This window comes from Equus quagga, chromosome 15, assembly GCF_021613505.1.
Source record: "Equus quagga isolate Etosha38 chromosome 15, UCLA_HA_Equagga_1.0, whole genome shotgun sequence".
NCBI lineage: Eukaryota > Metazoa > Chordata > Mammalia > Perissodactyla > Equidae > Equus > Equus quagga.
Genome location: NC_060281.1, coordinates 18,573,890 through 18,588,346, shown reverse-complemented (window position 1 = coordinate 18,588,346; position 14,457 = coordinate 18,573,890). Strand labels below are relative to the sequence as shown.

The 14,457-nt window shown below is 41.2% G+C and overlaps 1 protein-coding gene across 9 annotated transcripts in view; it reads right to left on the bottom strand.

Moving 5' to 3' along the window:
- Window positions 1–1,528: 1,528 nt before the first annotated feature.
- ADGRF1 (adhesion G protein-coupled receptor F1) overlaps window positions 1,529–14,457 on the bottom strand; it is a 41,356-nt gene continuing 28,427 nt past the window's right edge. For 6 of the 9 annotated variants that reach the window (XM_046640895.1, XM_046640892.1, XM_046640898.1 and 3 more), the window contains 5 exons: window positions 12,821–14,194; window positions 11,077–11,118; window positions 10,002–10,061; window positions 6,313–6,379; window positions 1,529–5,063 (listed from right to left, as the gene is read on the bottom strand). In XM_046640895.1, coding sequence (XP_046496851.1) covers window positions 4,990–5,063; window positions 6,313–6,379; window positions 10,002–10,061; window positions 11,077–11,118; window positions 12,821–14,194 — 1,617 coding nt within the window. In that variant the 3' untranslated portion in view covers window positions 1,529–4,989. Of the gene's footprint in view, window positions 5,064–5,671; window positions 6,380–10,001; window positions 10,062–11,076; window positions 11,119–12,820; window positions 14,195–14,457 lie in introns of all 9 variants that reach the window. The other 3 variants (XR_006885419.1, XR_006885420.1, XM_046640897.1) reach the window with 3 other exon arrangements.

Genomic DNA, 14,457 nt, shown 5'->3' with positions numbered 1-14,457 from the left:
CGCATTGCTTAGAAGCAGCCTCACTGTTCACCAGCACCCTTGGGCATAAACCCAAGGCATTGTCCCCATGTTGAAACAGCTCTTGTGTTCTTAGAGCCCCAATCTCTTTTACTGTACAATACACAGCAATACAACTGGAAATTGTTCCTAATTAGAGTAATTGGATTAAAACGCCTTTCACACCCTCAGGTTCCAGAGTGGGTCTCAGGCGTATTCGAGCTTGGAGCAATTTGTCCAGGACTTATTTCTCGGTGAGAGTCCGCCCCCTGACGTTTGACAAAGGTAAGTACAACACAGTCCCACTGCCTTCTTAACAAAAGGCAAACTGTCTTTCCATTTAAGAATCATTTGGAAGGAAATAGATTTGGGGCTTTTACTGAAATCTTCATCAGTTTGAGAAAATTCTGGATGCTACAGAATGACTATCCCTCAGCCCCTTTATTTGTTCTGGAAGCATCAGAAAAACTTGGAGAAAATTAATCTTTCTAAAATAGCTAGTTACAGATGTGGAAGAGCATATCCGATATAAGGCCAGGTAAAGGCTACACGATTCCATTCTGTATATTCAGCGTGAAACTTTCCAACAGCGAACTCTCTTTCTCTGAGCGCCTGTTATATTCATACATCAATGATGTTCATGTTTCCCACTGGAATGGGCAAGTTGGGGTCTTTTATCTTCCTTGACTCAGCGGTGTTGAACCCAATAGCTATCCTTGAAATCCGTCTTGAAATGCTTTTCTCAGCTTGTGGGACGTCACATTCTCCTCGTTTCCCTCCTGCTTCACAGGCTGCTTCTTCTCATTCCTGTTACTGGATCCTCCTCTTCTGTATACCTCTAGATGATGGGGTGCCCAGGCTCACTGCTTGGGCCTCCTCATTTCTTTCCCTGTACACACTGGGGGATCCGATCTGGTCCCGTGGCTTTAAGCACAATCTCTAGGCTAACGACCCTAGAGCATATCTCTAGTCCAGATCTACCCTTGAACGATAGATTAGTACACCCAGTGGCCTACTTGACATCTCAAATTGGAGGTCTCACAGGCATCTCAAAGACCTGAAGCAGCTGACTAAATCCACGTAAGCTTGGAGAGCACCGTGGCCTCTGAGTTCAAGCAGATGAATCAAAGGGACTTCCAACTTTAGGGTACCCCATGCTTTCTCCAATTTACACAAACACACATATTTATTTATATATAACCACAGTTACATCAATATGATTTCAAGAGTTAAATAATTATAAATCCCTGCTTCCCAGAGATGATCTCTTTTAACTGATTTAGTTTATTCTTTTCTTTTTGCTGAGGAAGATTCTCCCTGAGTTAATATCTGTGCCAATCTTCCTTTATTTTGTATGTGGGTTGCTGTCACAGCATGGTCACCAACAAGTAGTGTATGTCCATGCCTGGGAACTGGACCTGGGCTGCAGAAGCAGAGCAGGCCGAACTTAACCACTAGGCCACGGGGCCCGCCCCTGATTTAGTTTCTTCTTTTGATATGTATTTTCGTACTTCAAAATAACATGATTATAATGCCTCTTCTTGGTTTCTAGTTTTATTGATTTCCAAAAACAAAGAATGAAGATTATGTTCTCTTTGCCATCTCCCCCAAAATACTTCCTATTTTCCACCTTCCCAATATACTTATATTGTTATTATTTGGGCTATGTCAAAACCATTCTTCATCACTGGCACTCTGTATACTCTGCTCATAGCTGGCTGGGTAGTATATTACATTGCTTCTCTTGTTCTGCGCAACGTTTTGTTTCCGTTAGATGTAACACTTTGTTTTTCATCTGCTTGGATTTCTGTGTTCTTATCAAAAGTCCATCCCCCATCCACCCCCAGGTATGTAAATCTCTTCTAAACCACACTCAAATACATTAGGTGTCCCACCGCTTTCATCTTCTTGAGCAGTCTCCCCTACAGAGCCGGTCTCGACCTGCCCCACAGCTCTTGTCTCGGTAACAGCCTTTACTCCCACCCCCAGGGTTCCCTCTGCTCTCTCTTTTATTGCATCTTTTGTTTTGAGGTCCCAAGTCTTTCTCTTTCTGGGTTTATTGCCACATTTGGTACAGTCCATTCCCCAACAGCTTCTGGGAAAGGAAGCATTGCAGGAAAATTTATTGAGAATTTCTGTGTCCGAAAATATCTTCATTCTTCCTCACACTGAATTGCTTCTCCGTTGCAATCATTTCTTAACGTTTTGAAGGCATTCTCCACTGTTATGTAGCTTATGATGCTGCTGTGAAGAGTTCTGGTAATATTCTGATTTTCACTCTTGATATAAAGACAACTTTTTCTCTCTGAAAATTTTTGGACCTTCTTTTTTTCTTCTGTGACCTAAAATTTCACAATGTTGTTGTCTTAGTTCATTTGGGCTGCTATAACACAATACCATAGACTGGGGGACTTATAAACAAGAAACATTTATTTCTCACAGTTCTAGAGGCTAGAGGTCCAAGATCAGGGTGCCAGTCTGGCTGGGTTCCAGTGAAGGCACTCTTCCACTTTGCAGACTGCTGATTTCTCACTGTGTCCTCACATGGTAGACGAGACTAGGAAACTGTGGGGTCTTTTTTATAAGAGCACTAATCTCATTCATGAGGGCTCCACCCCCATGACGTAAGCACCTCCCAAAGGCCCCACCTCCAAATACCATCGGGGGTAGGTATTAACATATGAATTTGGGGGGTGGGAAACAAAGATCATAGCATGTCTAAGTGTGAGCCTGTTTCTATCTGTCACCCTGGGCATCATTGTAGAACATTTCAATAGAGAAACTCATGTCCATTCATGAATAAAAATTGTTCTCTATTTCTTCAATGATGTCCTTCCTTCTGTTCCTCTAGTCTTTCTTTCTACAAATCCTATTATTCAAATGGTGAAACTCTTGGCCCTGTCCCGTAATTTTCTTATCTTTGATTTTATATCTTTTTCTTTTACAATCGGCCCTCTGTATCCATGGGTTTCACATTCACTGATTCAACTAACCTTGAATTGAAAGGCCTACAATGGTTGCATATGTATGGAACATGTACAAATTTTTTTTCTTCTCATTATTCCCTAAACAACACAATATAACAACTATTTACATAAGTAATCTAGAGGTGACAAAGTATATGAGAGGATGTGCATAGGTTATATGCCAATACTACACCATTTCATATAAGAGACTTGAGCATCTGTGGAGCTTGGTATCCATGGGAGTCCTGCAACCAGCCCCCTCGGCTGCCAAGGGACAACTATACTTCTATTTTCTAGGTCATTTCCTCAACTTTATCTTTCAACCCATCTACTGAAGTATTTTATTTATGCTATTGTACTTTTAGTTTCAAAGATACTTTTTCTCGCCCAAGTATTCCTTTTTCATAGCATCCTGTTCCTAAAGGCAATATCCTATTTGAGGACCATATTGATCCCTACCCCGCTCCCCCCAACTCCTCCTAGTCTTGTTTTTTCCCTCAAGTTGCCTTTCTCTGTTTTCTTCTTCAGTCCTCTAGTCAGCGTATAGAACAAGATTCTAGATAACACCATGCTGGCTCTTTTTGTCTGTTTTGTTTCTTTGTTTTGGCTTCTGCATTTAATACCAGATGCCTTCCTAGAATGCCTAGTGATCTGTGACTGTTTGGTTATTCTTAAGTGTGGGACATTACAGAGCTGATTGGAAGATCTATGTATGAGGTGGCTATGTTGACTCTTGGCCTAACTGTAGGGTGATCTGGGTGAACGTTTCATTAGCAAATATCCAAAGTCAGTATCTTTCAGCGTTTTCTCCTGGTATGACCAGATTCTCCAGAGAGCACTGTCCCAGTCTCTTGCCTGGAGAAGGTAACTCTTGCTGCTGATGTTATATGTTAACTTTCTCTGAACCCCTTGTTTCCAGGATGGTAAGCTCTCCCTCAATGGCTTCTGGAGTCTCCCAGTCCCAAAACTCCATTTTTTCCCACATCGCCATATGATCTATTGCTAGGATGGAGGAAGGGACAGTTACCTGGCTGCTTGGGATTAGTGAGGGAGCTGAAAATGTTTCCTAAATTGACTCTGAGCCAACTGCACTGTTTAGTTCCACATTCACCCCACTTCTTAAGGAACCTGGTGCTGCCTAGTCTTGAGTCTCTTGAGGGATTCTGCAATGTAAAGCAGGTTGCTTCTTAGCTTTCCCCCCCGTTGGCTTTCTTAGATCTACTAAGTCAGTTAGCACTGCTTTCCACCTGCTTCCCAGAGTTCTGTTGTCTCCTCTCTCACTCCTTATCTTTGGGAGTTCACGTCTGTGGCCACCGATGATCCCTTCCCCTTACTGTTCACACCTTTTGAAATCCCCTCCCCTTGAGTGTGCCCAGGACCTGTGACTTACTTCTAACCAATAGATTATGGCAAAAGCTATGAGATGTCACTCCTCTGATTACCTGATATGATACAAGACTCTATCTTCACAGCAGAATGGAGTATGAGCTATAAAGTTATTTCATTGTATTTCTGATTAACTTTCAAAGTTAAGTGACAAAACCCAAAAAAGCAAAAATAAGCCTAGACTCCAGTGGGAAAATTGAGAGGGAAATGCCTTTTCTGTAGGAAATTTGCACCAATGACTTTTTGATAAGAAGGTAAACATAATCCATGAATTTATCTAAGACAATTTCATAAGGTTTCTTACTCCAATTCAGATGATTGGAAATGCCTCATGAATAATGCTATTTTATTCAAAAAGAAACCATAGTTTGTGGCAGTGAGAAGCTGGTACAATTGACACAATTTCCGACAAAATCTGCTCATCTTCATTTATGGAGAAATTCTTTTGAATCAAACCACATGGAAATAAATCTTTCCATTTAACTGACCATAAAGAGGGCAGTGATGTAGCCGCTGAAACCTCCCAGACTCCTCAATCAGAAAAATTCCTTCTAATATTGAGCATAATTTCTTCACTGACATTTAGCTCTAAATGTCAAGTTGTTCCAAAAAATTGTCCTTGATTTTAGGGCTCCTAGCCTTATTCGGCTGCTGAAAACTGCGTTAGCATGATGTTGCTGGTGGACTCTCCAGTGTGAGACAGTGCATAAGCGCCTGAGAGAGGAAAAAGAGGAGAAGAATTATTGCTACCACGTTGGAATCAAGCATGAGACCAAAATCAATATAAGCCTATGCAATTCCTTAGAACCCTGGACAGTTTTACAAAGATGTTAGGAGAAGATAGAGAATGCAGTTGGTCTATAGGCACAGTATTTCATTAATGCCATAGAAGCTTGCATTGATCAGACTTCTCCCATTTGAGAAGAGAAGCACCATATCTGTCAGATATTCAGATATTCAGCTGGAAAATGAGATAAAGTAGATTTGAGATCACAGAATGTTATTGCCGGAAGGAACCTTCGTGATCTCTTAGTTTTTCTCTTTACTGATGAGGAAGAAATGCCTGAAAAGGTAAAGAGATTTGTAAAAGCACTCAGGCTGGTTGACAGCAGTGATCACAGGACCCAAGGCTTCCAGATGAGCACATGGAACATTTTGGGAGGGAGGTGACTTTTCAAGTTCAGACACTTGAAGTTTATCTGGAATTCAAATAATTTTGATTGGAATCTAAAATGAGTTGCCTGTTCCCCCACCTTAATAAGGATATTAACATAATTCACGTGAAATGGGATTGAGGCACTTAAATAAGATTTCAGCTTAACTTGGAATGCCATCACTCTTCCTCAGCCTCATGCTCCACCCTTCTCCTCCAGGAATACTGGGACCATTTGCAGTGCTTAACTATCAGTCTTCCAGTAGCTGAATACCATTGTCTTTAGCAACAGCCAATATATGAGCACAGGAACCATGCATGTCGTAGGTGGAGGGGGCAGTGCTCTCTTGCCCATACCATGTAGTGGCTCCTCCCTTTCCGGGAACACTTTAGGGAGGAAGATATGTCCAACATCAGGGCACAAGCACCTGGCCCCAAGCCCACTGACCAGCAGCTGGCACAAGAGTTTGCTTCTCCAGTAAGGACACAATTGTTGTTAGTGTAACCACACTCCTTCACCGCATGGCTCTGATGATTAATATCGCAGATTTATGTAATATTTAACTGAGGAAATGGCAGTAATTAGTGATGACATTAAAAGTGACACCTGCTAGTCTCCATGAGTGTCAAATCTCCAACATTGTTCTGTCAGCCCTGAGCATCATCCAGATGAACTCTGAACACGTGGCTGGCTGATGTCCTCACACTTGTCACGTATATTTTCTTAAAGTTGCCATTGAATTTTCCTCATATGATGCACTCATATTCCTTCTTCCTACCTTTTATAACCTTTGGTTTATTGTAACTTACCTTTGTGTTGCAATGGGTTGAAAGGCTTTGCGAATTTGTGTTTGGCAGATAAATCTGATGATTTTTGCTGCATAAAAGAAAAACAAGTCATTTGGACATTAGTAGTATTCTTTTAGTGACAGTCTGCATTTCCTGACTTCTGGATGTCATTAGCGATCTTGTACTCCGTTTACGTAGTGCACTATTCTCTTTTCAAGAAATTAGAGTCTTTACTTGCTTACTCTTCCCTCTGCTTTGATCTATTTAAATATGCTTAAGAACTTATTTCTAAGTGAATCCTGTGTTCCTATATATTCTCACAACTTTTAACAACAAACTAGACAATAGTTTTAAAGGAGATATTATCCTTTTTCACATCCACACTTACATTTCTTTGATTCACACATTTATCATTTGAAGAGGAACCCATTAAGGAAAAACAATGCTTCTGGTAAAAATGGCCTTCAATAAAGCTTTGCTTCAGTGTCGCTCATCTTCACATTCAAATCTCTCTATGAATAATCTTTTAGTTACTGACGCAGAGGTGAAACGCAGTTCAAAATTTTTAAAACTGAATTATCAAACTGAAATAAAATATTTCAAATAAAGAACATGCACTTATTGGGAAAAATAAAAGTGTTAAGATACATTGTATCCTTTTCCCACTCATTAATTGATTTCCCCATTAATTTAACGTTTCATATTGAGTGCCGTTGTGTGCCACACACTGTTTTAGACACCAAGAATATTGGAAGGAATGAGTTCCATTTCCTACTACAGAACATGTCATTAAGAAGCTAAATGAAGGGGTTGACCCTGTGGCCGAGTGGTTAAGTTCATGCGCTCCCCTGCAGGTGGCCCAGTGTTTTGTTGGTTCGAATCCTGGGCGCGGACATGGCACTGCTCGTCAAACCACGCTGAGGCAGCGTCCCACATGCCACAACTAGAAGAACCCACAACGAAGAATACACAACTATGTACCGGGGGGGCTTTGGAGAGAAAAAGGAAAAAATAAAATCTTTGAAAAAAAAAAAAGAAGCTAAATGAAGACGGGGGAAATAGGTTCTTGTTATATGCCACAGACAGCCCAGTGATCATTTCCTGATTTTCACTGAAATATTTAAGCGGTTATCCCACATTAAACTATGAAAAAAAATTATCATAGAGACGGGAATGAGAAATGTCTGAAAGTTCCAAAGTAAAAGAATTGATTTTCTAGAATTTAAAGCTCAATAAACATATAATACTATAACCCTCAAGAAAAATCCTAAAGTGATGATCATTGCATTTAAAACGGCATCCTGCCCCATTTAGAGAGAAGAATCTTAGATTGCAACACACTCAAGGACTCTACATGGCCTGAGAAAAAGCAACCTCTTTGGGCATGTAAAGTTGTATGAGTTTAAGCTATTGGTCAAAAATAGGACCTGAATTGGAACTAAGAATACAAAAATCCCTTCTTTGTGGAGGGGAGCCTGTAGAGGCCACCAAAGCCTACCTCTTGGTGAAGAGTCACAGAGAACACAGCTAGGGACAATGGAAGGGCCAAAAAGGAGCCTTGAGCCCGCAGCAGGGAGAGGATTTTGAGATAAACCACATTATGGGTCCATACAGCGTTATGGCGGCTTGGGGGAAGGTCCTTGCTGAGAACATTGTTAGTTTCTTCTTCCATTCCCTTCAGCCAACCATCCAAATTTTCACTGCTCTTTTCAAGATCGCTACTTCATCATCCCTTTTCCCATTGCTTCGTGGATGGCCATGTCTCTTACTTTAAAAAAAAGGTATCCAGATCTAAATTCTCTCAACATCATGACCTCACTCTGTACATGTTGATGGGAATCTGCATCAGCCTGATACTTCCTGTGTCTAGGGAAGAAGCTAATCCCTCTATCTTCAGCCCAGCCCTCCATCCATCTTCCCAGGAATCCTCTTTTCTCAGTTAACCTCCCTCTCTTTTAATTTCAAACTCTCTTTTGCTGGCTCCTCCCTCCCAACATATGGACTTGCTCACATCCTGGCAGCTCAGCTCAATGTTGTTACTCCAGGTCCCATGTCTGCATCCGGTTACCACTTTCACCCTCTTTTCACTCATAAGCAACCTTTTTGACAGGAGCAGCCATACTGAGCTTTCTCTTCCTCGCCTTATTCCTCAACCACTCTAATCTGAGTTCCTGCTTTTTCATTCAAACTCCCTCAGAAAATTACAAATATTCATCTTTTCTTCTGCCAAATGTACATTTATTTTAAAGCAAATGAAACACCTAATCAGAAAACAAAAATCCCATTATTGCCATGTGATTTGAAAACAACGGAGGAGGGGTGCACATCCAGAAAACGCAGAGCCCTCCCCGACCGCTGTTGCCTCGTGAAGTGTCCACGCTTTACTTTAGAAATGGGGAAAAAACAGTCAGGGACCTTTACTGTTGTTTTCACTTGATTTTACTTTTGGGTGTTTTACTCTTTGGTTTTCAAATGAGAAAAATTCTTACTTCCTGCTTTGGAGGGTGGGGGCTGTCCTGTCTCACTTTCTTAACTAAAGGTGGTCTTTAATTCAGCCACCTGTGCTGTAGCTCCCGCCTTGTCTTAAGAGAAGTGAATGATCTGCTAGTTTCACATTTTCTGGTTCCAGGGACTTTATTTCTCCACAACATAAACTCAAAATCACAGAACGTTAGCACTTCCGCTTTGAGTAACTAGTCCAATGCTTCATTTTAATTCTGGAGAAAATTGAAACCAAAACACACTATGTGACTTTCCTAAGATCACGAGACCAATTGGTCACTGAATCAGAAATACAGGGCAGGTCTGCCTGCTCAGGGGCCACTGCTGCCTAATTCTCAGCAGTGTCCTCTACCTCAAAATGCAAACCCGGGAAAATTTTTTCATGTCAAAGGTTAATTTCCTCACTGTTTTTTATTTCAACAGGTTATGTTGTCCCTTGTAAAAAATCTTTAAACATCTGCGTAGGTTTTCATGTACTTAACTCTGTTGACTTTTATCCAACACAGAAATCTCTGCCTTAGAATCCTTTCTGAAAGGTCCTTAATGTTTTGCCAAAAAACGAAAGTCTAAATCATCATCAAAAATGCAAACTATGGATGCAAGTACTTTTGTTTCTAACTGTACTTTCCTCCTGTGGATTGCACTTTTATGGCAAAGAATGAAAGGAAAATCCTCTGTTTCCCTGCAAACTCATCAGTTTGTAGACTTCAGAGCTTCAAATTGCAAGTCTGTGTCAGTTATACCAGCTTAAGAGAGACAATTCAGAGAGAGTATTTTCTACATGAGAAGTTAATCAAACCTTCACCCTTTACTTTTCTGGAGAAGGAAAAATTGTCTGCAGGAGGTCCAGAAAGTCAGGCAGAGAAATGGGCCTTCCTGATTCTGGATATTGGGAGACAAGTCAGACTAAAGCAAACGATATTGTTCAAAGGCATTTGCTCACGATAGCACCCACAGACCTCAATGCTTGAGCATCCTTGAAGCTTTCCATGCTTCTTATTCATTCATTCATTCCCTTGCTTGCTCACTCAAGAACTCTGTTATGAGTATTGACCATGTGCTGGGCACTGTGCCAGATACCAGGAATATAATGGTGACAGAAACTCAAGGGGTTCACACAAAAGTGGGCTTGCTGCGGGACTGCACAGAAAGAAAAATGCAAAACTGGAACTTCATGCATTGGCTCCATGGTAGCAGGAGAGAATTACCTTTGATGCACGCTTCCAAGAGCTTAAAGGAGACAACTTGTTGAACAGCAGTTGTCGCAGCTATAAGGGCAACAAAAAAATATTGAGGAGATAAACATATACCATCATACATCAAATCAAGAACAAAACTGCATAGAAATTGTGATTTTACAGTAGTATTTTCTGGAAGCACTTAATATACCACAAGCATGAGGATCTGATGAAAGCATTTACTTTCTTTTATTTCTTTTCTTTGCCTATAAACAAATCCAGAATTAAACAAATAAAAACAGTACCAAAAGCCATAATGACTCAGATTCTAGACGTTAGTAATTGGCACTAATTCCTAAACTGAAGTTTACCTTTGAAGTGAAGTTTCCTGACCATGTGAATGATGCAAACAAGGGAATACTTAGTCCAATCAGGAACAGAAAATTGCCTCTTTGTAAACAAGAGTTTTGTGCATGTGCAAAAATTGTGCTAATTATAAAATATCCTTGTCTTCTTATTACAACAAAGTCTATGCCTACTAGCTTACTGTCTTTACCTCTCAATAGAATTGCTCAATGCTTTGGAAAAATAATGAAACAAGTTTATTTTTAATTTTTTTTCTTGATCTTTCATTTACATTGATCATCCTTCATTAGGAATTTTATTTAATGCTAGAGATTATTTAATATTTACTATATAAAACTCTACAAATATAGAGGTAGATATCTCTTTCAGTATATTCTAAGTAAATGGATAAATTAATCAAAGGAGAAAAAGGAAATTCACCCCTAAGGAAAGTACTTTTGCTCTTGAATTATTGCCAAACCATAGCTGAAGGTAGAAAAATTAACAGGAAGAACAATTTCTCTTTTTCTTCTGTAATGTTCACATTATAAGTTGTGATTGGCTCCATACGGCTTTATCATCAGCAGTGAGTGTTTAGTTCTCTTGTCTCTTGACTGAGTCTGCCTTTTGTAAAGTTATAGAATTTTATTTAACAAGTACCCGTAGTCCACCCTCTTACCACATGAACGAGGGCCCCAGAGTTGAAGGGGAAGGATTGGATGCATGGGTTGGGGATGAAGAGAGAAATGAACATACATACCTTACCATCCAAGAGGATTCCAAAACATAAGATGAAAAACCCCTTAAAAAAGGAATAAACCACATGTATTATCTTTTTCTTTTCTAGAAAAGAAAGCATTTATATGTTATAGTATTCCCTCACCCGACACTGAAGCTGTTCTCTTGTCTCTTTCCTTACTAGAGTATGGGCCCCTTGAAGTCAAGGACACTGTGTGACCTCCACAGTGCCTGGCATAACACAAAGTACTCAAAAATCTTTTCATTGAATGTATAAGTAAATGAATTATTGAGTGAATAAAGTTTTGAACACATGAAGAGTTTCGTCTTCCTCTTTGCGTTATCCTAAACCCAAAACAAATAACTTCTGTTTGCTCCTATATCTTAGTCTTTTTTCAGAACAGGCATTCAGTTAACATTTCCTAAGCATCTATGATGGCAGCAGGCACTGAAGGCCAACCCTAAGGCCAAGCAGAGGAAGTTGACCTATATCAACACCCTTTCCATCAAGTCCATCCCTTGGGGAACCCTTGGCAGAGCCTTTCTTGGACCTTGAAATCCTCCTTCCAGTCAGAGCACCCTCAGTTGGTGTCTGTTCAGACAGCACATCACCACGAACCTACTCCTGACAGGAGCTCCCCAAACCTGCCACCACTAGGTGCGTGCTCTCCATGATTGCCATCTGTACCATCACTTAAACTTCCACTGAGCTGCTGAAGAAACTGGAGAACCAGCTGCATTTAGGAGACAACTATGGAGCATTTATGATGTACCAGGCACTGTGCCAAGTGCTAAATCATCTCACTTAATCCTCACATTTACTCTGTGATGTAGGTAACATTGTCCTTATTTAGCAGATGAGAGAATTGAGGGACAGAGAGCTTAAGTAATTTGTTAGAGGTCACACAGTTGATAAAGTGACAAGTTTGAGCCGAGACCTATTTAACTCCAGGGCTCAAACGTTTAACCGCCACTTCCCTGAGTCATTGTCCAGAGGTGACCCAGCAAATCAAGATTGAAGACTCTCTTCCAGATTCATCAAAACCTAAGGATTGCTTGATCCACCTACTCGCCAAACATGCTCTAATGGTAGTGTGTAAAGCCAGCTTTTGCAGCAGGGGTTGGCAAACGTTTTCTGTAAAGAGCCAGAGAGTAAATATTTTAGGCTTTGCAGGTCATGCAGTCTCTGTCGCAACTCTGCCAGCGCAATGAAAGCAGCCATAGACCATATGTAAAGGAATGGGCGTGGCTGTGTGCCAATAAAACTTTATTTACAAAGGGCGCTGGCCGCAGTTTGCCAGCCCCTGCTCTATCTCACTCTAGGGACCACCTTTGCACCATTTAGAGTTAATCAATACTCTGGACTTTCCCTGTGGGCTTTTACAGAGGTCTGCACAAGAGAAAGAGAACTGAGTCAGCAGCCAGAGGGGTTAATCTTAGCTACATAAACTCTAACAGATTTAAAATCCTGGAATCGATTACTGGAGAAGTCCAATATTCTGCTTCAGTCAGTATGAGAGCAACTGTTGGGAAAACTGGGTCCTTTTTTTTTTCTTTAATTCACTGTTGCCAGACAGTTTGGGTTATAGTCCTGCTGGAGACAGGGAGATGAGAGAGCCTTCAGAGTGGTCTTACCAACCTCAGTTCTGTATAATTTGTCTAATTACCTAATGATATAACAGGTTCTTATTTTTTAAAATTATTTTATTGAGTTCATATTCGCTTATAACATTGTGTAAATTTCAGGTTATCCCTATTGTTCTCACCTGGAATGCATTGAGTGATGCAAAAATAACGTGCCAAGCCGGATTCTGTCTGTCCACCATTATTCCTATGCCAAAGCCCCAGGTGAGCCCCAGCAGTGGGGTCAGAATGAGCAGGCTCTTCCCCATGCGGACGATCGTGGCCTTGTAGTCCTGACTCAGTCTTTCTCCCACAGCGGGCCTCCAGAGCTTCATGAGAACTAACAGAACCACAACCAAATTCACAGCCACAATAGTCAGTGCAGGAACACCGAAGGCCAACAGAGGTTTGCTCCCTTCAGCCCAGTTAAGCCAACACACATCTTTGCTTTTGTAGCTATCGCTAGGTTGCGTGACTGCAATGGTGATGACAGATATAATGAGAGGACATCCGTAGCCCAGGCAGAACCCGACAGCCATCATTGAAGACATGGCCATGTGATGGAACACGAAGGTGATCCGATAAGCCAACAGGATGCCGAGCATGAGCATCCAAAAGAACAAGGAGAGGTAGAAAAGGTGCGTAAAGAACACTGCAGCTATGCAGACTCCAGAAGGGTTTACCGTGGTATCCACAGTGGCAGCAACAATAAACCAAACATCAGCAATCAGGAGGCACAGGGCTATGTTCACCATGCAAATATGACGTGTGTGTGAGGTCTGGCTTTTCTTGACCTGCTTCCAAAACAGAGCTTCAATGATCAGGCATAAGATGAGACTTCCGATGGAGATGCCCAGTCCCACAAAGGTGATCCATTTCACAACGGGGATGATGGCAGGGGGGACAAAAGATGACATCAGCATGGAGAAGGAGGTCAGGTGAGTACATCGACACATCACCGTGTCTGGAGTTTCATTCACCAGGTGACAGCCTGCATTGTTCCATCGCAAATGACTGAAATCCCAAAACACACAACGAGGCTGGCTCAGGTTTGACTCTATCTTGGAAAAAATCAGGAAAATTTCATTTATGGTATAGTTTTGGATAACCGTAGATATCACAGGCCCATTAACTTGAGCATTTCCATTTTGGGTAATGGGTAGAATGTTCCCCATGGTCAATGAGGCCATGCTGATAACAGTTTCTGGAAGGGACCTCTGGAATTGGTCTGACCCAATTAGCACATGGCCTCTGATGGGAATGGAGATATTTTGAGGGAGCATTTCAGTCTGATAGTTGTAACCCTTCTCGAGTTGGATTTCGGACCCTGGAATCCCTTTCCAGTTAATGAACTCCCGAGAAAAATTCAGAGGCAGAGCTGTCGGAGGTACCAGCATGCTGATATTTTCCAATGTCTCTAGTAGCTGTGAGCTGGCATGCTTTTCTTCCCGCAGCAATACTGTCCAATTGGTTACAGATGATGAATTAAGAATATGGTCAGCTATCCTGATGACATCCTGAAATACAAAGATGAAAGTGAGTTTGTATTTTGAATAAACAACTCAGAGGACTAAGAGTGAATAGTCATTAATATTAAGCATAAGAAGATTGCCCAGAGAATTGGCTCAGTTGAGAATCACATGAAAACTCATCAATGAAATTCATCTTGGTTGTTCTGCACAATAGAAGCTTTGGTTTAAGAAACTTGGGTCAGCAGAATCATGTAAGTTCGGGAGTGATCACCCCAGGGCATTCATATGCACACCGGGCTTTCAGGATG